The sequence below is a fragment of the Pelobates fuscus genome, chromosome 13 (assembly GCF_036172605.1).
Source record: "Pelobates fuscus isolate aPelFus1 chromosome 13, aPelFus1.pri, whole genome shotgun sequence".
NCBI classification, from domain to species: domain Eukaryota; kingdom Metazoa; phylum Chordata; class Amphibia; order Anura; family Pelobatidae; genus Pelobates; species Pelobates fuscus.
In genome coordinates, this window is record NC_086329.1 from 78,610,361 (window position 1) to 78,632,590 (window position 22,230).

The 22,230-nt window shown below is 40.4% G+C and overlaps 1 protein-coding gene across 2 annotated transcripts in view; it reads right to left on the minus strand.

The window, feature by feature from the left end:
• Positions 1 to 22,230, minus strand: part of SLC24A4 (solute carrier family 24 member 4) — a 188,043-nt gene that overhangs the window by 42,355 nt on the left and 123,458 nt on the right. Inside the window, exons 3-10 of one of the 2 annotated variants that reach the window (XM_063440501.1) lie at positions 22,112 to 22,188; positions 18,394 to 18,468; positions 15,974 to 16,058; positions 12,531 to 12,634; positions 12,065 to 12,139; positions 10,928 to 10,953; positions 10,481 to 10,534; positions 7,585 to 7,670 (exon numbers count right to left, since the gene is read on the minus strand). In XM_063440501.1, coding sequence (XP_063296571.1) covers positions 7,585 to 7,670; positions 10,481 to 10,534; positions 10,928 to 10,953; positions 12,065 to 12,139; positions 12,531 to 12,634; positions 15,974 to 16,058; positions 18,394 to 18,468; positions 22,112 to 22,188 — 582 coding nt within the window. Of the gene's footprint in view, positions 1 to 7,527; positions 7,671 to 10,480; positions 10,535 to 10,927; positions 10,954 to 12,064; positions 12,140 to 12,530; positions 12,635 to 15,973; positions 16,059 to 18,393; positions 18,469 to 22,111; positions 22,189 to 22,230 lie in introns of both variants that reach the window. The other variant, XM_063440500.1, reaches the window with a different exon arrangement.

Sequence of the window (22,230 nt, forward strand, 5' to 3'; positions counted from 1 at the left end):
CCACCTGGTCGTTGTGTATGATGTGTGGTAAGATGTTTCCCAGCCTATTTGCGAATAGTTTAGCGAAGAGCTTCGCATCAGTGTTGAGGAGGGAGATGGGACGGAAATTTTGCGGAGTTGTGGGAGGCTTGTTGGGTTTGGGGAGCGTGACAATATGGGCAGACAGTACGTCTCTGGGGAGTTCGCCATTTTGGACTGCTTCTGTGAACATTCTGGCTAGGTAGGGCGCTAGGATTGTGGTGAACTGCTTATAATATTGGTTGTCAAACCCGTCTGGTCCCGGGGATTTCCCGGACGGGAGGGTCTTGATCATGTCCATGATCTCTTGGGCCTCTATCGGTCCCGTCAGAGTGTCCTGTTGTTGTGGTGTAAGCTTGGGTAGTTGTACCCCGTCTAGGTAGCTTCTTATGCTAACATTCGTTGGGTGAATTACTGTCGTTTCTTTCTGGATGTTGTATAATGAGGAATAATAAGTGGCAAACACCTCACTTATTCCCTTGGGCGTAGAGATTTTTTTCCCCGATGTGTCTGTGAGATATGAGATTTTCTGGGATGCCTGTCTCTGTTTTAGTCGTTGCGCTAGTAATTTGCTTGCCTTGTTGCCTTGTGTGTAATGTGATATCTTGAGCTTCTGCATGTGGTAATTCAGTGTATCTAGTGCTTGTTTGTGTATGAGCTGTGTGACTTGTTGTATTTTGGCTTTCGTTTCAGCCGTTGGGGTCTGTTGGTTTAGGCTGTTCAACTCGTACAGTTCCCTCTGCCATGCCCTTAGTTGAGTTTGGCGAGATCGTTTTAGGTAGGATGCCCTGCGAATTAGCAGGCCTCGCGCTACAGCTTTGTGTGCTAGCCACAATGTAGCGTCTGTGGTGTCTTTTGTGTCATTTTGGTGAAAGTATGTTTTTAGGTCCCCCTCTAGGGAGTTGACAAATTCCCTATCTCTTAGCAAAGAGTTGTTGATTTTCCACGGGCTGCGATGCTTAAAGTCATAGTTATTTTTCAGTTCTATAGTCACTGGTGCGTGGTCGGACCATGTGATCTGCTGTATGTCACTGTGTAAGAGTTGGTCTAGCGCGGCTCCTGAGAGTAGGAATCCGTCTATTTTGGAGTAGGAGTTGTGCACTGCCGAGAAGTGGGTGTACGCTCTGTCTGTCGGGTGCAACACTCTCCACGCGTCATAAAAATGGTGGCTGTGTAGGAGTTTTACAATAGCTCTGCATTGTCTCTTTAATGGGCGGTGGTGTTTTCGGTGGGGTGGAAGAGTGGTGTCTAGTTGTGGGTCAAATATGTGGTTGAAATCTCCCCCTATCACTGTAATCCCTGCTTGGGTCTGTTTTATTCTGGTTAGGATCTTATGCAAGAAATTTCTCTGGTTCGTATTTGGGGAGTATATGTTTACAATGGTGTATAGTATATCATTGACCAGCCCCTGGACTATGACATATCTACCGTTCGGGTCTATTTCTGCTGTGTGTAGTGTGAATGCGACTGCTTTGTGTATTAGGATGGAAGCTCCTCTAGACTTCGTGGGAGACGTGGCATGGTATTGGTAAGGGTACTCTATGGGTAATATATTTGGATGGTCGTTGTGTCTGAAGTGTGTTTCTTGGAGGCATAGTATGTCCGCTCCTAGGGTTCTAACTTCCCTGTTGAGCAAATGACGTTTTACAGGTAAATTGAGGCCTCGGACATTAAGTGTGCATATCTTCACGGTGGCTTGTGAGTGAGTTGTGCTTTATTTCTCTCGTGTTGGTCTACTGTTAGGAGGGTACCTGCTCTTCCCAGCTTGGTCAAGCCGAGCAGTATAGCCCTGTGTGTGTGCTGTATTCGACCTTCTGAGGTTTCGGAGCGTTGAGTACCAGTGGTCTGGCCGGTTGCATTTCCCATCAGTGCCCCTGTAAGTGTTGGAGTCGGGTTACCCACTAACCCTAATATCATTAAAGTAATACCTAACCCACTATATGGGGTGAAAGTCTGGTGAAACATAACATTCAACAGTACAATAACATAAACAACAATATATACATAAACAACAATATATACATAAACATTCCTATTAATTGGTGTTGCCGTTTTATCGGCGTGGCACTGCATGTACGTGCCTCGGGGGTAGAGGCTCTAGCCTCGCTTCCTGCGGGAGCTGTCTCCCTCTACGGCTATAATGGTTTTATACAATGGAGAAATCCAACTTTCCGCAAAAGCCTTAGGCCCAAATCTAACACTGAGCAGTCCTCTTGGTATTGCCATTATTTTATATTTTGCATCTTTTTTTTTTTTTGTTTTATTTTGTTTATATATATATATATATATTTTTTTTTTTTTTTTTTTTTTTTTTTATGCTTTTTTTCTTTTTTTTTTTTCTATTAGATTTTCATTATTCTTATCTAGTGTTTCAATGTGGATTAACTACCGCTACAGTAAGTCCCTGCCTGGGATGAGGCATCTGTGGATGCTTGTCTAGCTGCGCATCTCGGCCATGTGGATGAGTCGTGGTAGCATACTACAAACGGCTGGTCAGGGTGGGAGATAAAGGTCTAAACTCTCTGGGCCCTCGGTTACTCTGGGATCATTTTGTGTTATTTTTATCTTTATCATTTTAATATTATTATTATTTTTTTTTTTTATTGTTTTTGTGTTTGTTTTTTTTTTTTTGTTTTTTTTTTTAACGTATATGGCTGTACTTATAGAAGCCCTTATTACTCTTCTTACTCACTCACGAGTTTACAAGTTATATCATGTGCTGGTTACATTATAGTACGTTACCCTGCCCCTTAGTTGACCATCTCGATCTTTAAAGCACCAGTCCTCCTCCACAGGTAAAGTCTCTGTCTCTTATTTCTTTTTCGCCCTCTTCCATTCCTGCGGGGCCCTGGTCCTATTCCCCTCTTGTTCCTCCGTCGATATGGTAGCCAAGTTCCATTCCCGCAAGATTCTGTGGCCATCCTCCGGGGAGCCCATGACAATAGTTTTCCCTTCTCTCAGCACTAGAAGTTTGGTGGGATAGCCCCATCTATATGGGAGATGATTGTCCCTGAGCGCCGTGGTTATGTCTCGGAAGTCTCGTCGTCTCCTCAAGGTATATGAAGATATGTCCGCATAGATGGTGGTCCCCTTGTATGCCGTAGGTAATTCTTTCCTTTTTCTGCTGGCATTGAGTATCGCCTCTTTGGCATGGTAATAGTGCATGCGTAGTAGGATGTCCCTTGGTGTGTCAGCCGGTAGGAATTTTGGTTTGGCGGTTCTGTGAATCCTATCCAGCAGGAGCAGATCTTGTGGTAGATCCGGGGCCAATTCTCTCAGCAAGCCGGTGATGTGGGCGTTGAGGTCCTCTGTTTTGACCGATTCTGTCACACCCCTTATCCTCAGATTATTGCGGCGTGCCCTATCTTCAATGTCTGCAACTTTGAGGTCCTGGGCGTCCATTCTTGCAACCAGGCCCTCTACAGTGTCAGCTAGGGAGTTGTGGGCCTCCGCCATTTCTGAGAGCTGATCCTCTGTGCGCGATGTGCGCTGACCAATCTCCTGTATCTCCTTACTTAGGTCCTTGATGGCTCTGTCCACCTTCCCCACTATTTTGTCAGACATTTCTTCCAGAAGCCTTTTCAGGGTTTTGTGGGTTAGAGGGCTGTCTTGTTCATTTTCGCCTTGCAGGGGCTCTGTCTCGAGTTCCCCGCCGGCGCCATCTTGGACGTGCTCCGTCAGGGTTGAGGCCTTCCCTTGTCCTGCTCTCGAGGCAAAGAAATTGTTCTTTTCTCCCCTCTCCCCGGTCCTCCTGCCCTTTGTCTGGGACATGCTGTCGTCGGATAGCGTTTTTTTGTATGTTAGTCGGCTTTCTTTCTGTAGATATGACTCCTATTTAGCCGTCGCGGCACGGAGCTCCAGCTACATGCGACTGCTCCGGTCCGCGTCCAGGACACGCCCCCCTTGTTTTTTTTAAAAATACATTTGGTTGAGTAGTATCTGGATTCAGTTGAGACAAACCCCTTAAATAAATTAACTAAAATGCAACATGCTCTTAAAATTTCAATGACTTGGTAACTTGGGAGCTTTGGTTTGTAAAATACAAGTGTTCTATTTTTTGTTCTAGAGTCTGTTATAGAATGTTACTGGGCAAAGCCTTCTGCATTTTAATTTGGATTTAATTAACAAATTAAAAGCCACAAGATATTGAGGGGTAATAAAAAAAAAATTAAAAATGGCAGTAATGCAGAAAACGTGTGTTTTTTAATTAGGAATATGTTGGATCAGCCATTCCAAAGTGAGTCCATTGGCCTGGTCACATGCAGCCACTGCTATGTACACATTAAATGAGAAGCATGCTTTTTTAATTTAATCCCTTGGGGAATCACGAGAGTATAATTTTGTATTAACAATATTTTCCTTTAGGATCCAATACCTACATGCATTGTCTCGCTCACTTGGTGGCTATAGAGAGCTGGCAATACTTGATAAATAGGACTTGCTGATATAGGCTTGTTAGGGACCAGACCATAAATGCAGAGTGCTATATCTTCAGACTTTAAGGGATTAACAGAGTGTCATTGTCTAATTCTAATATTGGAATTTTGCTGCAGTTACATCAGTGGCTGCAGGAAAAATAATTTCCGTGTTAAATTGTTCAGTACAGCCAAAGGGATGTGTTTGTAATTTACAAATGATGTTTAGAAAAACTCCACCTTAGGTTAGTGAAACATACGCCGCCCTTTCATACCCTTTAAACCAGCAGGCAGCCTAAATGTGGTGTTTATCCCATCCACCACTTAGAGCCAGGCCACATGTGCTTGTGTTACTGGACACATTCTACAAGAGGAACACAGCCCCATTTCTACGCGTGCTGAAAATGTGTGCACTGTGTATCTGTGTGTGTTGATATATATGCACAATAAGCAATGTGTATTTGCCTGTGCTCAGCATTTGTGCACAGTATACAATGTATATTGACGTGTGCAATTAATAAGTGTGCACTGTATGCAATGTCTTGTGTATCTAGGTGTGCGGATAATATGTGCATGTATGTGATGGAAATATACTGAGCACAGTATGTGTTTTGTATTTGTGGGCTAACAATTCTATAAAATGTTTATTTGTGTGTGTGACAGACCGCCTGGCGCCCTGACCGGGTACCTCCGTCAATTGCTGCTTCCTAGTACTTGCGAGTACCATAAGCACCGCACCGGAACATCATAACCACTGCAAACCCACAAACCGCCGCAGCTTGGTTAGGGTCTCAGTCCTCCACCCACCCTGGACCCAAGACCAGGATCAAGCTTCCAGTGGCTAGACCTCTCCTAGTCCAGAGAGCGAAGCAGGTTGCTCTTACAAGAGCAAGTGTTGTGATCCAAGGGAGTATAGTGATTATAGCAATCCCCAAAATGTTATCTGTGTGCAGAGAATGTGTGAGTAGTATGAATATGCATGGAGCACGGGCACAGCATGGAATGTGTAATTGTGTGTTCGTAGAGTATGTGTGAACGGTATGACGTATGGGCCTATGTTCAGTGAGAATTTGCGTACAGTATGCAATGTTTATCTGCATGTGTACACAAAGAATATGTGCACAGAATGCAATATGTATATCTAGCTGTGCTGCAAATCTGTGTACCATATGTTCATGTATGTGCTAAGACTGTATGTACGTGTGTTCCATTTGCAGAGTGTTTACGTATGATTGCGGAGAATAAGTGCACAGTATGCAATGTGTAACGGTCTGTGATTTCTTTGCAGAACAGATTATTATCACTACCCAAAAACAAAGCAAGTTGCTTATTTTGGGCTTTTTAAACCAGGCTGATAGGGCTACTGAATTTAGGGTTACTTTTTTTTACCAGTGTCGATCACACGTATCAATTACGCTGACTGCAATTTGCTGAATTTCACCATTTATGGAGAAAAAGCAAAACATTGCAGCCACAGACCAAGCACGCAATGCCGGACTCTGTCACATCCCTGGATATCTAATGCAAAGATTACTCACTAACACAAGAGTGTGAATCACTGCACAGTGGCCTGTGGTGAATTAATTTGCAGAGTGCATGAGTTTCAGAGTTGGGAAATGTTCAAGAAAACTGAGAACTGGTCATATGGCAATAAATCGTACAATATTCATAACTCTGTCACAACTACAGCCCACGGGATCGGCCAGTAAGATCCTCTTTGGGAAATGTGAAACATTTATAGCTCTTCCAAGCAATATCATGGTTCACAGAAAGCAAACAGTTACTGGCTATTAATGGGAGGAAATATATTGCCCATCACCATGAAACATATAAAGATTGAACCGATTTCCATGGGAGCACCGGAGTGAGTTCTGTTCTGAGTGTAAGGTGTTATATTTGGGTCATTAATCGCGATCAGCCCACTTCTAATTTGGTAACAAGCATCATAAACAACAAATGCTTATTGATTCCACAACTTCCACTTCAGATGTTAGCTTTAGTTTATATATGAATTGATAGCCAAGTAAGTCTGCACAATAAGTGAAATCCTATAGATCAAAACATCAGGGCCGTAAGATTTTCTACCACTGGACGTGAAATGGTCCAAACTATGTTCAGCTGCCATACATACCTCATGTTAGAGTTGGCTTTTACCAAACAATTCCAATATTAGAGTTGGTTTAAAGGGACACTATATAAATAAAGACCACTTTAGCTCATTGCCATGGTCTGGGTGCAGTGACCCTTAACCGTGCAATGTTAATTATTGCAGTTTCTGAGAAATTGCAATAATTGCCTTGCAAGGTTAAGATTGCCTCTATTGGCTGTCAATCAGAGGCACTTCCTGGTGGTAAGGCGACTATTGGTCATCGAACTGACGGTAGACGTCCTCACGCTCTACATCCAGCGTCTGCTATTTCCCCATAAGAAAGCATTAGCGGGTGACTTCAGAGGGGGTGGTGCACCAACTAAGCACCGAGAGAGCTCAGTGCTGGAATCTGCAAGTACAGTAAGGGTTTGATAACACTAACACTGCTGGGGGGAGGAGGGTGGTGAGGAAGTATAGTGCTAGGAATACAGGTTTGTATTCCTAGCACTATAGTATCCCTTTAACCCCTTAAGGACCAAACTTCTGGAATAAAAGGGAATCATGACGTGTCACACACGTCATGTGTCCTTAAGGGGTTAAGCCATGCACCATTCACATTAGCGGGACTACTTGCCATATACCATTTACATGAACTGAGCTTTTCAAATACAAATTACATACTAGGGGCACATCTCTAATACATACACCACACTGGGTACATCTCGATATAAATATTCCTCATTGGGGGAGGAGGGACATCTCCAACATACCACTCACTAAATTGTGCTTCTGACATACATCTTTTACAGCAGGGAGACATTCTGCCTCACTTATTGTATGTTACGGTGGGCATCTGAGGTTCTACCATACATATTATGTTATATTGTGATACTTTCCTTCCATTTAAGTATTCAATACTCATGGTAAGCCAAGTTCTCCAAACATATTTACAAATATAATACGAAATAATGAAGATATGGTCTCATCCTGTCTGCTTAGCCTTACCTTTCCACAAAAGGGGCACGGAGGGATCATCACAGACAAAGTCACTATACACATTACCATCCTGCAGCTCACTGCCAACCGTGCAGCCATTCCCAACATTCTTCCGTTTGATGGTAAATAAATGTTGCATCTTCATGTTGTATCTAGCAGTTAAAAAGAAAAAAGTAATAAATCAAAAGAAACCAACTGGCTAACACAATTTCCTTACACCAGAGAATTCCAGCTTAGAATGTTCTTTTTCATCTCTAGAAACTACCCAGTATATATGCAGCAGAACCCCTTTTGGCTGTCCCATCTATTTCCTTTTATTGTTGGCACTCCAGAGTTTCCCCTGTGCCTGGATTATACAGAATTACATACAACTATATGTGGCCATACTTTGTTCGGTATAAGAATATACCAGCTTGCATGTGAACGGCTATATTCACCATACGAACAAAGTACCAAACAACCGGACCACCCTGGTGTGAAGAATGGATGTAATTTACCTCCCGAATTGCTTGTTACATTCCCTTGAACGCACAAACACTCTGCTTTATTCCCTGGGTGGCCGCCATTTCGGCAGCCGAACACGTGGCGGCGGCCATCTTAAACCCGCGAACAGCGGTGTTTGGTCGTTGAGTGTCTGGAACTCAAAACGGACACTCGACTAACCGAACACCGCTTAGACGTCCAGGGCTTCAGAAAGTACAGATGGAAACGCACGAACGGCCCGTCGTTCGGTAGCATGAATCCCACAAACTAGGGGATTCATCCGGTTACCAACTTAACTATGGATGGTATAGCCTTTCGGGACTTTTGAGGCACGAACTGAGACTGACCGCAGGGCCAGATCTCATGCAACTATTTTCGGCTTCTTTACCCATGCAGTCGGTCAAATCTTTACCTTCCCATAACTCCCGAACCCCTGGTCTGATCTGGGTGATTTTTGTATATGTTCCTCACCCAGATCAGGGCTACCAGGGGGTACTATATTTAACCCCTTAAGGACACACGACATGTGTGACATGTCATGATTCACTTTTATTCAAGAAGTTTGGTCCTTAAGGGGTTAAAGGTGTATTTATTTGGGGTACATCTAAGAAGTGGGGAAAAGTATGCACTGTATAATTATGTTAATTGTTAATGTAAGGGGAGGAGATGTGTGGGAGGCAACGTCTATGGGATTGGTTACTGTACTAATTGTGGTGAATCCCTCCCTTGCATGGGAGAATCTCATAAAAGCAGGAATGTTGCCATTAAAATTCACTTCTACTCCTGATACTGTGTGTCGTCCAGGGATTGGGAAAGGTGATGGGATACTATTGGATTTTATTGCTGATTGTGCTGGATACTCTCTTGGATTTATTACTTGTTCCTGCATTCTTTTAATATATTAGTGGAGTTAAGCTGCGGGAAATCAGCTCTCCGCTACAATATATAGACCCCAACTATAAATACAGTCATATCCCCATAAATATATAAATGCTAATTAAAGTGTCTTTACTTATGGGTACACTACAAGGCGGGCAATGCCAAGCACGCACACCTTCTTGTACATACTTCGAACACACTTTCCCCACATTCTATTTGCTCATAAATGCAATGTACATACATTTTCTCGCATAAATTGCATGCACCAGCCTAGAAGTCCACTCTTTTCACACAACCCCTACAAGTGTGGTCTCAGATTGTTAAATGGCTAGAAATGGCTGCGATGGAAAGCTACCGGAAAAGTTCCTGGAAACATTAGGGATATGAATATTTGTACTGAACCCCACAATTTCAGATGGTAAACCCAAAGCTCAAAACCCCCATATAGTGATAAAATAAAATACTTTTTCCATCTGCCTTTGTCTAAAAATGCCATACCATACACCTGTATGACACACATATCTGCCCTATGATATAATCTCTTAATTTCTATGGAACAACCAACATTTTGAGATGTGTCTCCTTTTAAAAGGACATTTTTACAGCTTACTGCAAAGCATTTACAATTCAGATTTAGCCTCACTTTGCAGAAATGCAGTATTTGTCCTCATTCACTTTATAGTTCGAGTAAACCAGTAAAAACTGACTGGTTTAGTAAATGCAGTATTGTCCTAATAGCCACAATCAGGAGCAGCAGATCACTAATCTTGCTGGCCAGGAGGGGGAGAGAGAGAATAATAACTGCAATGTCTTCTTCTAAAGAGACATCAGTGGACAATAATCCTTTACTTGAATTATCGCCTAAATTTAGGTTTTCCGACGGTTAGTCAATAAAATGTGAATTGTTGAATATTCAAAAGGAGTTTCATATAGCTAAATTGAAAACATGGATGACTGGGAGAATATTTTCATTTTGGCTAAAAATGTGAAAGTCTGTTACAGTTTCTGGCAATTCACACATAAGTGAATACTCTGTATATCCCCCCCAACCCCCAAGAATTTTTTTTAAAATAAACAAAAAACTATTATCTAGGTAATTTCTGGGGGCTTTTGGGGAAAATCGTAGAAATCTGTATTTTTGTTTTCCTTGGAAGACGTACAGGCTGCAGAGAGATGGATACACTGTAACTGTCAGAGCTTTAATCTTGTACTCAAGTTAAAACAATGTGAGTCTAATCTTTGGTAAGAACCATGTGAGCTGACACGCAAACTCCTGATTGGTCACCAAAGATTACAAGTGATTATCCCTGCAGCAGACCTGAGGGTGCATGGCACACACTTTCAGATCAATGGCAGAATATCTCCTTATTCTCAGACATTAACTTGCTGTCTGCACCAAACACATGTTCAACACAGGAAAGGAGACTGCGGAATACAGCCTATTGCACACCAGACAGAGGACTAAAAATTAATTATGAAAAGGCTAATTATTTTTCAGTAGTCCTTCAAGTAGTCTACAGACCAAATATTTAATCTGTATAAATCAATCTAAAGACAGAAAAATAAAGAAAAAAAAGAACAAGCAAATCTGCCAACTTACTTCATGATAAGAATGTAAATTAAATACATAATTATGAGACAGAGGCTCTCCCACCTGCAAAACAGAAAATAAACAGATGAGTTCACAAGGAATAAACCTTCTTTGCATTTCAAAGCTGGGAACAGCAGGCAGAGAAGGAGGTTGTGTGGTGAATATATTTTTAAAGGCATTCATCATTAAATGGTTAAAAAGTAATTAATGAGAATTCTTTCTATTTGAAGTTTCACTAGCAGGAGTCGGAAAATGCAATTTGGCACAGGGGTGCAGTTAACCTTTTCACTGCCCTGTTGGGTGTGGGGTGACATTGAGTAGGAGCAATGCCTGCATTATAAGGAATATGCCTCGATGTATTTTAGCCACTTCATGTGTTATTTAAACTTAATTTAGTCTAAAAGGTGCAGTGATTAAGATAATATACAGGGAATGGGATAGACAGATAGTACTTACCAATCTATAACCTCATCATATATAAACTGTATGAAAAAACAAATAAAAAATAAAAACAAAATATTTAGAATAGTTTAAATAACAAAATTGCCCTCAATTCTCCTAGCAGTTATAAGAAAGAGGTATATGTGTGTATATATGTGTGTGTGTGTATATACACACACACACATATATATATATACACACGTCCAATGCAAGGGATTCTGTATAATGAGCAGTTCTGAGGCAGAATTCTTTATGTTGAGCAATCATCATGTACCTTCCATTGGTTCCCATGGTGATTGCACCTCTTTTAAAACCGTACCCCAAAATTACTTCTAACTAATCGCAAGTGTTTCCACATTTATTGGTCAGTTCTTGGAGATTTGTCTTTGCTGGATTTATTGGCTTTAACATAAAACATTTGAGAAAGCCATATTGGTGAAACACGTAATAGTTATTTTATATTGTGTATTTTAAGATCAATTAAAAAATCGACTTAATGCATCTCTATAAGGATCATTAATATTGTTGATCTCAGTCATGGAGTCGGGGTTGGTCGTGGAGAAAGAAGTGTGGTGATGGAGAAAAGCTAAGTAAAAGTACTTGTTTTTTTTACTGCATTATGGGGGCGTGGTGGCGTCACCTACATATGTAGTCCAGCACTGTGGCATTAGGAATACATGTTAATATTCTTAATTCTTCCGTCATGATTCCCTTTTATTTCAGAAGTTGTGTCCTTAAGGGGTTAAAGAACTGGAAAACAAAAATAATAGCGACAGCGGGATATGGGTCTCCAAATTAGGACAAAGGTACAATGGGGGAGATAGGGAGGTATACACCTCTGCACTAACATTATTGGTCTTTGTGCTTTGAACATAATTCCCAGCATGCTTCTCTTCTTGATCAGCAAATTGTTTTGTACCATTTCAAACCTTAGTAACTTGTTTCAAAATAACCAGCGGTGCTTGGTGGGGGTGGGAGTTAGAATGCAAATATTTCATCTTTTTTTTAATAAAATGTTTAAAACCTACTGAACCATTGTACTAAAAATAAGAAATTCAACACAAGGAAACGTTTATTTTATTTTTTTACGCTCTACTGGGTTCTACACAGTTTCTATTTTTTTCTCATGCTGATATTTAGAAAAGTACTTACAATGATTAGTGCTAAGATTGATAGTATGTAGTACATAGAATCTCTGAAAAGCGACCACCACGTCAGACGCACCACCTGAAGTGAACACACAGACGGTACACACAGATGTTCAGTGTATTTTCAGCAATGTGTAAGCTAAGCTGCAAACAATATCTCCAGAACATCAGCTTCTAAAAACTTTTAGCAGAACATCGGTTATCGCATCGGCAGGTCTCAAAACGACAGTTCAAAGTGTTCATGGTTTGGGATGGATGAGCAAATCAGGGGGATGTGAAATCGGGAGAGAACAATATGAAGGATTGCCAGCTGTTTTGTAATTAATTCCAGTTAGATTAATGTATGTTATCACGGTGGTAAACTGAAATTTTAAAGCAGGCACATACAATTCTAAAAAATTAAGGTGGGTGCCGTGATGTCCTCCTTGGTAAAAATATCCGTCAAAAAATAAATAAAAACACCAGCTTACCTGTCCTGCGAAAACACCACACACGCCAATTATACAGAGAATGTTGAAAACTGCAGAACCAACAATAGTTCCAACTCCCACATCATCATGTGTGATAAAGACACCTAGAGAGGGAGGTAAACAGAGTTACTGTATCCACATTGTCCTCTTCATAAATATTCTCTGAATTTGTCAACGGTCTCGCTTTGTATTTGATTTGCCCTAATCAATATACATTTACTTATATATAGCATGTATGTAATTTACCCAATCATGCGGTCCCTGTAGGTTGCAAGCCCTTCAGTCACAGTTTTGCTTAGCATCGGATTACTGGAATAATCTAATCCAACAATCATGTAAGGCTCTTCATAGTATCTACCAATATTAAAGAATACCCAAACTAGATTGGAAAAACAGCCTGGACACACTCAAAAACTGCAGTTTAATCTGATATTAGGATAAATTAAAGGAGCAGTGCTCAGAACAAATAAAGTACAATTAATATAATATTCTTTTTAATTAGCACTGACAAGACAAAAACACAATAGGAAATATACATAACATTTTGTAAAACTACGTGTTATGATCACAACTGGAATATTAAGTTCAGAGAGGGGGAACAAAAAACAAAGACTGTGATATATTTAATTGATACATATAAAGCCAACTCAAACATCTTGAAAAGTACCAGCACGGGGGGCAAATTTGACAAAGAAAGCAACTGTAGTCTCATCAAACTGAAATTACAACCAACCAAGCGACTAATATACCTCCTGATCAGGCTGCAGTATTCAAAAGAGGCTAGAGACTCGGACACTCTATCGTGGTAAACTCTGAACATGCGGCCTGGAGAGAGCCGGGCGGGAGAGGCGGCCGATCCCCCAGGCCGGTGCAACTCCACAGCCCACACCACTATACTAGCGCCCCGTCACCCCCCCCTCTGGACCGGTGGGGGTAATCCTGGTCCACCTCTGAGAGGCTTTGGCAACTTAATAGAAACACTGGGAGAAGCCACTGAACCCACAGACAGCAAGCACCTCTTTCAGCATGGCGGCAGACACGTGGCAACCTGACTCCAGTGCACAGGTGCGCAACCTGGGTTATAGGCTTGACAAAATTCTTGAGGACTTCTGGCAGAAGCTAGAGGACAGGAGGCAGTCTGCCCTAGTGCAAATACAAGCACACCCATCTCCACAGCCGATTATGTCCCTGTGGCAGACATCTACGGCCACAGCGGGGATGAAGTCCCCAAGATGGTGGTGAAGCAAGAGGCACACATACCTTCGGCAGCGGACAGTACGCAACTGGCACTCACCCCGAGCCAGGGCAGGGGCTCCCAAGTTGCCTGAAAACAGCCACATTACCCCCCAAACGCCGAAAGCACCAAGACGGCGCTGCAGAGGCAAGCAGCACCTGCTTACAGGCAATAGCACAAGGGGGAACCATGCCCCAAAGCACAGACGCGAAGAGCCGCAAAACTTTCACACAACCAGCAAACAACCAGATCGGAACAAGCAGCGAAATACATCCCCTACCGCACCAGCTACTGATACTCACCAGGATCTCTCCCGCAAAAGAGCGCAGGGGGATGGAAACCCGAAGCACCCAGACAAGATTCAGCGGACCCGAGCACAGAGCCTCCAAGTGGGGAAGATCGGGCGCACCCAGCACCCACGCCTCCACACAAGACGGCTTTACTCTGCATCATCAAAGGGGCAAATGCAGCAGCCACTCACCCCACTCCGGTGTGCCGGTAGTTTATTGCGGCGACCTCCGAGAGGGACATTTAACCTGTTTACACCACAACTAATGCAAGGCTATGGCCTTCCTCAGAGGGGCATAGGATGAGGATGGACAGAGCCTCCAGATGATGGACGCACCCCAGCCCTGCCACCCTCAAATTCGAAGTTATTAAGGTTTACCTGTCTGATTTATGTTCTTGATAAACAAAATGCATGTTTCTCAAATAAGCACAATCAAGTATAAACAGAGTTTTATTTAGCTAGGTCTAGCATGTTTATCTGTAGCGAAGTAATGTCATGACCACTGTTGTGGATAGGTTTGTTTATCTAGACTGGTGGCACTCAGCTTGTAATAACTCCCCATGCTAGCCAGGATCCAGAGGCTTTGTTTCTCATCTTAGAAACCTATCACAAAGGGCTATCACGATTATTAACTGACCCTCTAAAATGTGCATCTAAATTAGACTCTCAGAGTTTTAACCACAGTAATTTTAATTTGCTTAGCTTAGCATGTAACTTAAACAGTAACTGTACCACATACTAATGTCACGGACAATTATAAGAGCTTGTACATTATAACCTAGATCGACCAAGTCTCGCACTTGAAATGCCTAATCACTTCGTTATCTCTCATCTGACTTTAAAACAAAATGTGCACAGTATCTTTTTCATGCCATGTTATGTTATTGAATGGCTTTCTGCAGCTATTGTGGCGTAGCAAGCCAGTTGTTAACTCATGCACAAACAAAAATAAAGAATGGAAAAAAAAAAGAAAAGAAAAGTACCAGCACTGGGAAAAATAAGGACAAATGGGGAGAATTTTTTAATACCAGGGGTTACATAAAAAAATTAGTTCTGGTGCACAGTTCTAAAAGTGGTGCAATCACCATGGAAACTAACACATTGCTGATTTCTCCACTTTTAGCTCTTTTCCCCAGAATGGCTTTTTTTTATATAAAACACCACTAATTAATTTTTTACTGCCTTCAATGCCTTACTGGGCAATTTCTAACTAAATCTGGATTTGTAACTAAGGGAGTGAGCAAATGCCATGAGGCAAAAACTAAAAATATAAGAACACAGAGGACAGTAACACAAATATAAATCGGTAGCTTGCCTTCGGTTACTTCTTGCTCAAGTCTAAAAAGAAGTTTTGCTCACTTGTAGTGTCAGCTACACCTCACTGACGAGGCCTGGAGTTGCTGCATCTCTCATGCAAAGGGAACATGCAGGTCTGGGTCTCCTTAAATTAAAAGGCTAGTTGAGATTTGATATGCAAATGGTGTAGTTTCTCAATGGAATGGTATAAGTGGGCAAAATCTTTTTGGAGACCTGAGCCGGTACTAACCAGAGTGCAAGCTGCTGTTTTTTCCCCCCTGTTCTCATATTCTTTATTTTGCTGTACAATCTTAACTGAAACTACACTGAAATAAATAGATCCCTAATACCAATGAATGTGTCATAGTACATAGCAAAAAAAAACTTACGTATTGCTAAATTCTCTTCAATTCGACAATTAAAATTGTTGACTTTACTCACTATCAACTGAACTGAAACCACATTGACACAAATTGATTTCTACATTTATAAACGGGTCTCACTGCAGCAATGAGATTCATTAAAACTAGCACCAGCAGAATGGAACCAAAATGTAACCGAATGCCCCTGCTTTAGCAATGGATCTTTAGTTTTATCCCCAACCAAATGGTCATTCGGTCTCACCAATGACGGAAGCAAATAATTCTGGAGTCGAGCTCCCGGCCGCCATGAAAGTTGCTCCTGCAACATCTTCACTCAAATGCAGCTTCTGCAAGAGACAAAAGGTAAATGCAATGAAACTGGGTCAAAAGAAAGTATTTAGAGTCCTAAAGCACTGCTCAGCACACACAGCCAAGTTCTAGGACTAGTGACTATAGCTTGATATACCCCGACAACCAGCTTGTATCAGTGGTCCAGATTATATAAGTGAGGCAAGAAAGAGCTGGAATTTTTGCTTTGGCAGACGCGTGATTGATGTAGATTCAGCTGGGATGCAGTTGGAGTTAACATATGTTAGTACATTATGCATGCACAAGCGGCTTCTGTTATTTCTGCATAATTCAAGATAAACAGCTAATATTCTGAATTGGCTCCTGATGCACAAAACAGATTTCGTAATTATTCACTTTGGTATGTGTTGAAAAGGTCTCCGTGCAGTCTTGATGCCAAGATTTCCAAAGTTGCAAAATTAGGTAGAAAATAAAGCACTGACACGTTTCTAATAGACAAACGAATGCGCAATGAGTTTCCCAGTGGAATGGCAATATTAACAGCTGGTCACAACATTAAGCGTTCCAGTGGCATGCAGGACAGCAAGTCACTTCTATTTACTTTATAAGTGGATAAACATGAATTACAAATACAAAGAAACTAGTCCTGCGCTCAAACTCCCATTACTCCTGGGCGGCAGCAACGACCATAGTACACATCAGCCAAAATACATATAGTAAAAACCAAAGAAAAAAAAAAGTTACCTGCGCTCTTTCCACATCCCTATGTATTTTTAAACAAATGGAGGTTTTTAGTTACCTCCAATGGCCATAAGAGGGTATGCCAACCTGCCACGTCAAGGTGGGTCCTCTTAGGTGGGTCCTACTCTAACCATTTGCCTTGCTTCCTTGAGCTTCTGGCAAAAATATCTTTTAATGAGACAGAGAGGGTATTTTTTTAAATACATTCATATATGCTTATTAACCCTTAAAAAGTAGTCCAGTCCTTGCACTCAGATTAACCCTGCAGTATTATGCATAACATTCAGTGCCAGGTGCTAATAGCCACAGCCAAAATTGGTTGTTTGTTGATCTTGAGGTAAGCCCCGGACGTGGGCTGAAACGTCGAGATTTTATGGAATAACTGAATAAAGATTTCTACCTTTTACTACAAGACCGTGAGTGCTAGCCTATGTTCTACATATTTTTGTGTATATATATATATAGTATTTATTGTTACCTTACCCGTTTGCTTAAATTGTAGGAGTACGTCAGGCATGGTGTTATGAATTTCAGTGAGGTGCAGAGATTTTTGGCACATTACTAATTTTTTTTTGTCTCAAAGAATCCTCAATACACCAATCTCCATAGTACAGCAACTTAATATATTGCTGACTCCACCAATAGGACAAGGAAATTCCATTGTATAAACATTTCAGTTTCACACATTCTGGATTAGTATTTTACTGGTTCTACCGATCTGCTCCTCTACTTGGCTCTTTACTGTCAAAGGTAAATATACAAATACCAAACTATTGTGTGATGGGGAACCAAAGATGTCCGTTAATATGCCTAGCATCTGTCAAGCGCATATTGATGCGTGCCAGAAATTTCAACTTTGCTTTATATAGGTAAATAGGGTAAGACTTGTGTCCATTAAGTTCAGCCTTTCTCACATCAGTTTTTGCTGTTGGTGTAAAAGAAGACAACAACAAATCCCAGCTTGAAGTGCTTTCCAATTTTGCAACAAACTAGGGGGGAAAAATCCTTCTTTGTATGGAATTGTCATAAGAAATAATGGAAAAATGCATGTATCTTTCTTTTTATTTTTTATTTTAACACAGCCAACGCTAGAATGCTGGAGAATATGACAGCAGCTGCCGTTATCTGAAGCCAGCTTAAAACGCCTCTGTTTACAGGTACAAATTTGTATGCGGTAAGTACTTCTGCGGGATTTATAGGATAGCGAGACACCGACAGAAACAGAGGAATTAATGAGCTGAGCAGTGTTTGGAAAACAAAAACCATCCGATATGCTCGCACAAATTTATTTATTTCACTTTAAGCAAAGTGGAATCCAGATAACATTAGATGAGGCCAGAGGGTGCTTAGATATTGTGCAGTGTAGTGTTCTTTATTACTGCCCAATATTTTACAAAAGCACGTATAAGTAGTGTCCTGGATAGTTGCAAGCATGGCTTCATGAACTCTAATGAGGATTTTTAAAAACATTTCCTTCACACATGCCATTTGCACAGGAGATGGACAAGTCCAAGGGACATTAAGCAGATGGCAAAGCACACCAGAGTGCTAGTATTGAGAGGTCAACAGGGACATGGTTGTGGGCCAAGGCACAGTAATTGGTTTGTTCATTCTATAACACAGAATACATACCTCACAAATTTTCTCCAATGATGGTACAAAAAAGTCATCGCAAACGATAGCCAATGCATAGAACATATACAGCGCCTGTAAGCAAATGAAAGAACATTTAATTTCATAATGACCAATATGTTTATAAACAAAATAACCTAAGGTCTATCCACTCAATGAGTTCTTGAAAACTTAGAAAATGTTAATAAATAGTTAGGCTCATTTATTTATTTTTTAAACTAATTTTTGCAAGTCAGTACAGTCAAAGTTAACTTAATGTTTCCCTCTGTTTTATTTATAATAGTGACGATTATAATAGAAAATATGAACTTTAACCGAAGTCCTTAGCTGCACCTAACCCGCTGTCAATCAAATAACCGGGAGGGTTATTGCTCATGAGAAGCATACAACTGAGCCATGGCGACTGTCATGCATGCACCACATGCCCCCCAAAGCTTGTCTGTAAGATAAACTGGATTGGACCAGTGAACACCTCAGTGAGGGCAGCTTAGGCTACGTCTAGAATAGGGATTGACAACCCTCAGTACTCAATATGTTGTATACTACATCTCCATATTGCCCTTTACAGCCAAACTGATGACAAAGCATCAAGGGGAATGTCATCCAAAACATCTGTAGTGCCGAAGGCTGATTTATTGGTGGTCTAGGAGGTCTTGGTGCTAGAGCCTAAAACCTAATACAAAAAATGAAAAACCCAAGAGTTAAAAATAAATATCATTATTTTGAACAATAGTCTGCAAGGACTATTATAGTAAGTCTTCAAGGACTGTGTCCAATCTCAACATACATTGTATTGATATGTTCCACACACTTGAATCATTGATTCGCAAAGCCATGTGGTTGTAGTTTGCTCAATAATAATCTCTATACAATATGATTTAAGCCAGTTAGACATAGAATGGATTTAGAACATATTTGATCTTCTTATCTTTAACATCAATATTCTAAATCTAAACAATTAAAGACATTTAGACCTTGGAGAACCCAGCAATGCCAAACAAAATGAATACTTGGTGCCCTTCTACGCACTCTTCATCCAACTGTAAAGAAAGATTCAGGCGCACAATGTGACAGATGTGAAACAGGCTGATCGAACCAGCTGTGTTATCAAACAGACTGCTATAAGATGATCGCAGCCTAATGGGCTCACTGTGGTTGTGTGATGTTATCTAGATTTATTATAAAGGCAGCCATCGTGATTTCCACCATCTACTTAATAAAAGGCTACAGCCAAAAGCATTCTAAATTTATTTGATTAAAAAATAAATTAAATAAACACACTGGTATTTAGCAAAATAGATTTGCAGTGCAGAAACTTCATTGTAAACCATAATGTGTGCAAATTTTGTATATCCATTCTGAAAGCGTGAGAATTTATAGTTTTTCTACAAGCTATGGCACTGTGGAAACACATCCATCTTCATTTGGCATTTTATAAATATTTTTAAATCTTTTTCTTTTTTCTAGCAGTTGCTTCTGAGGCTCACTGATATGGAGCCAGCTCCGGTGGGAACACAATGTGTAATAAACTGCTCATTTGATTTACAAATTCCCGTGCAAAATTGTACAATATGTTATGGATAATAAGCAAGGGGACAATCGCGTTATTTATTTTACTTTAATAAATAATCTATTTTAATTTGGTGCTTTTTCTTCCTACTTGGACTTAAAATTTTCATGGCATGCTCCCAGATTTTTATCAGCAACAATCCCAACTTAAAGGGACACTATAGTCACCTGAACAACTTTAGCTTAATGAAGCAGTTTTGGTGTATAGAACATGCCCCTGCAGCCTCACTGCTCAATCCTCTGCCATTTAGGAGTTAAATCCCTTTGTTTATGAACCCTAGTCACACCTCCCTGCATGTGACTTGCACAGCCTTCCATAAACACTTCCTGTAAAGAGAGCCCTATTTAGGCTTTCTTTATTGCAAGTTCTGTTTGATTAAGATTGTCTTATCCCCTGCTATGTTAATAGCTTGCAAGAGCCTCCTGTATGTGATTAAAGTTCAATTTAGAGATTGAGATACAATTATTTAAGGTAAATTACATCTGTTTGAAAGTGAAACCAGTTTTTCCCATGCAGGCTCTGTCAATCATAGCCAGGGGAGGTGTGGCAAGGGCTGCAGAAACAGAAACAAAGTGATTTAACTCCTAAATGACAGTGAATTGAGCAGCGAAATTGCAGGGGAATGATTTATACACTAAAACTGCTTTATTTAGCTAAAGTAATTTAGGTGACTATAGTGTTCCTTTAACATTTATTTTAGGTTGAAGGTTATGAAACTGTACTTTTTTTGTGTATTTGTATTCACTCTTGTATCATACAGCTATGTTACATAGAAACATAGAAACATAGAATGTGACGGCAGATAAGAACCATTCGGCCCATCTAGTCTGCCCATGCCCAATACAATACAATGCTGCCGTCCATCCCGTGTGTTCCGTATTAAGGGTTAATGGGCATGTAGAGGTTTAGAAAATACCCCTCTCTATGCAGTTGGTGTATTACTAAACTATCTCGCTGCCATTTAAAAAAAAAAATGTTTTGTTAACAAATGCATGTCAAAGGGTTACTACAAGCATCATAACCACTACAAGAAAATGTAGTGCTATAATTCCAGGAGTACTCTTGCCTAATCACCTGGTAATAGGGCAAACTGTTTAGTAATGGTTTGCCCTCTTACCTGGATCTCCACTGAAGTGGTTATGGTGCTTGAAATAATATTTTAACACAATGGCATGGTCAAATAAATGGTATATACTCATTTATTGATATATTGAAAGTGTAAGTCATTGGAAAATGGTAAGAGACCAATATTCGAAACAAGGCAGGGAGAAATGTTTGTTAAGAATCACATTATATAGAAAAAAAAATGAGGTGGTAATTATTTTAAAGAAAGGGGCTCTAGAACGTAAATTATAACACAGAGTGTGCAAATATTATACTCTAATCACGAATAAAAGATGCAACTTCTTCTAGAACTGGGTGAATTCACAAAATGTTGGCAATACATAAACAATAATAAATACTACATAGAATAGGGCTTTGGGCTAGTGCGCAGTTAACTTTTTTTTTTCTTTGCTTGTTTTGTATGTATTGGGGCTGATGTGTACTATGGTCGTTGCTGCCGCCCATGACTTATCTTTTGTGTATTTGCATTCATTTTTGCATCATATAGCCATGTTTCAATGCTGCCGCCCACCCCATGTGTTCCGTATTAAGGGTTAATAAGTATGTAGAGGTTTAGAAAAATACCCCTCTCTGTCTCAGAGATATCATTGCCTGAATCTCAAGGAAGCAAGGTGAATAGTTAGTGAAGGACCCACCTAAGAGGTTTGCCTTGACGTGGCAGGTGGGCTACTACATCTAATAGCCATTGGAGTTATTAAATAATCTTAATTTATTTAAATATGCATAGGGATATGGGAAGTGTGCAGGTAACTTTTTTCTTTGCTTGTTTTCTACAATAAATACATGTTTAAGGAAGACTTCTGAAATAAACATTAAGACATAAATGTTGCCGAGACTGTAAAATGCACTTTCCCAATTGTTGTATTTTTCTTAAAGCTCTAGATGACTATTCATAATAAGCACAACTATTCTAAACACAACATGCTGTCTGTACCTATATATAGGTAGAGAGAAACACATAACATACATATTATTCCCTACATTGGCTATTAAGTGGTCTTGTTAAATACAATGCAGACTTACACAGAATATATGAAGTAGGACGGCACCTCTCTGTCGTTCTTTAATAGTGAATAAATCATCTGGAAACTCATTAATTGCTGTAGAAAAAGAGGAAACAAATATTATGTAATAGAGAGAAT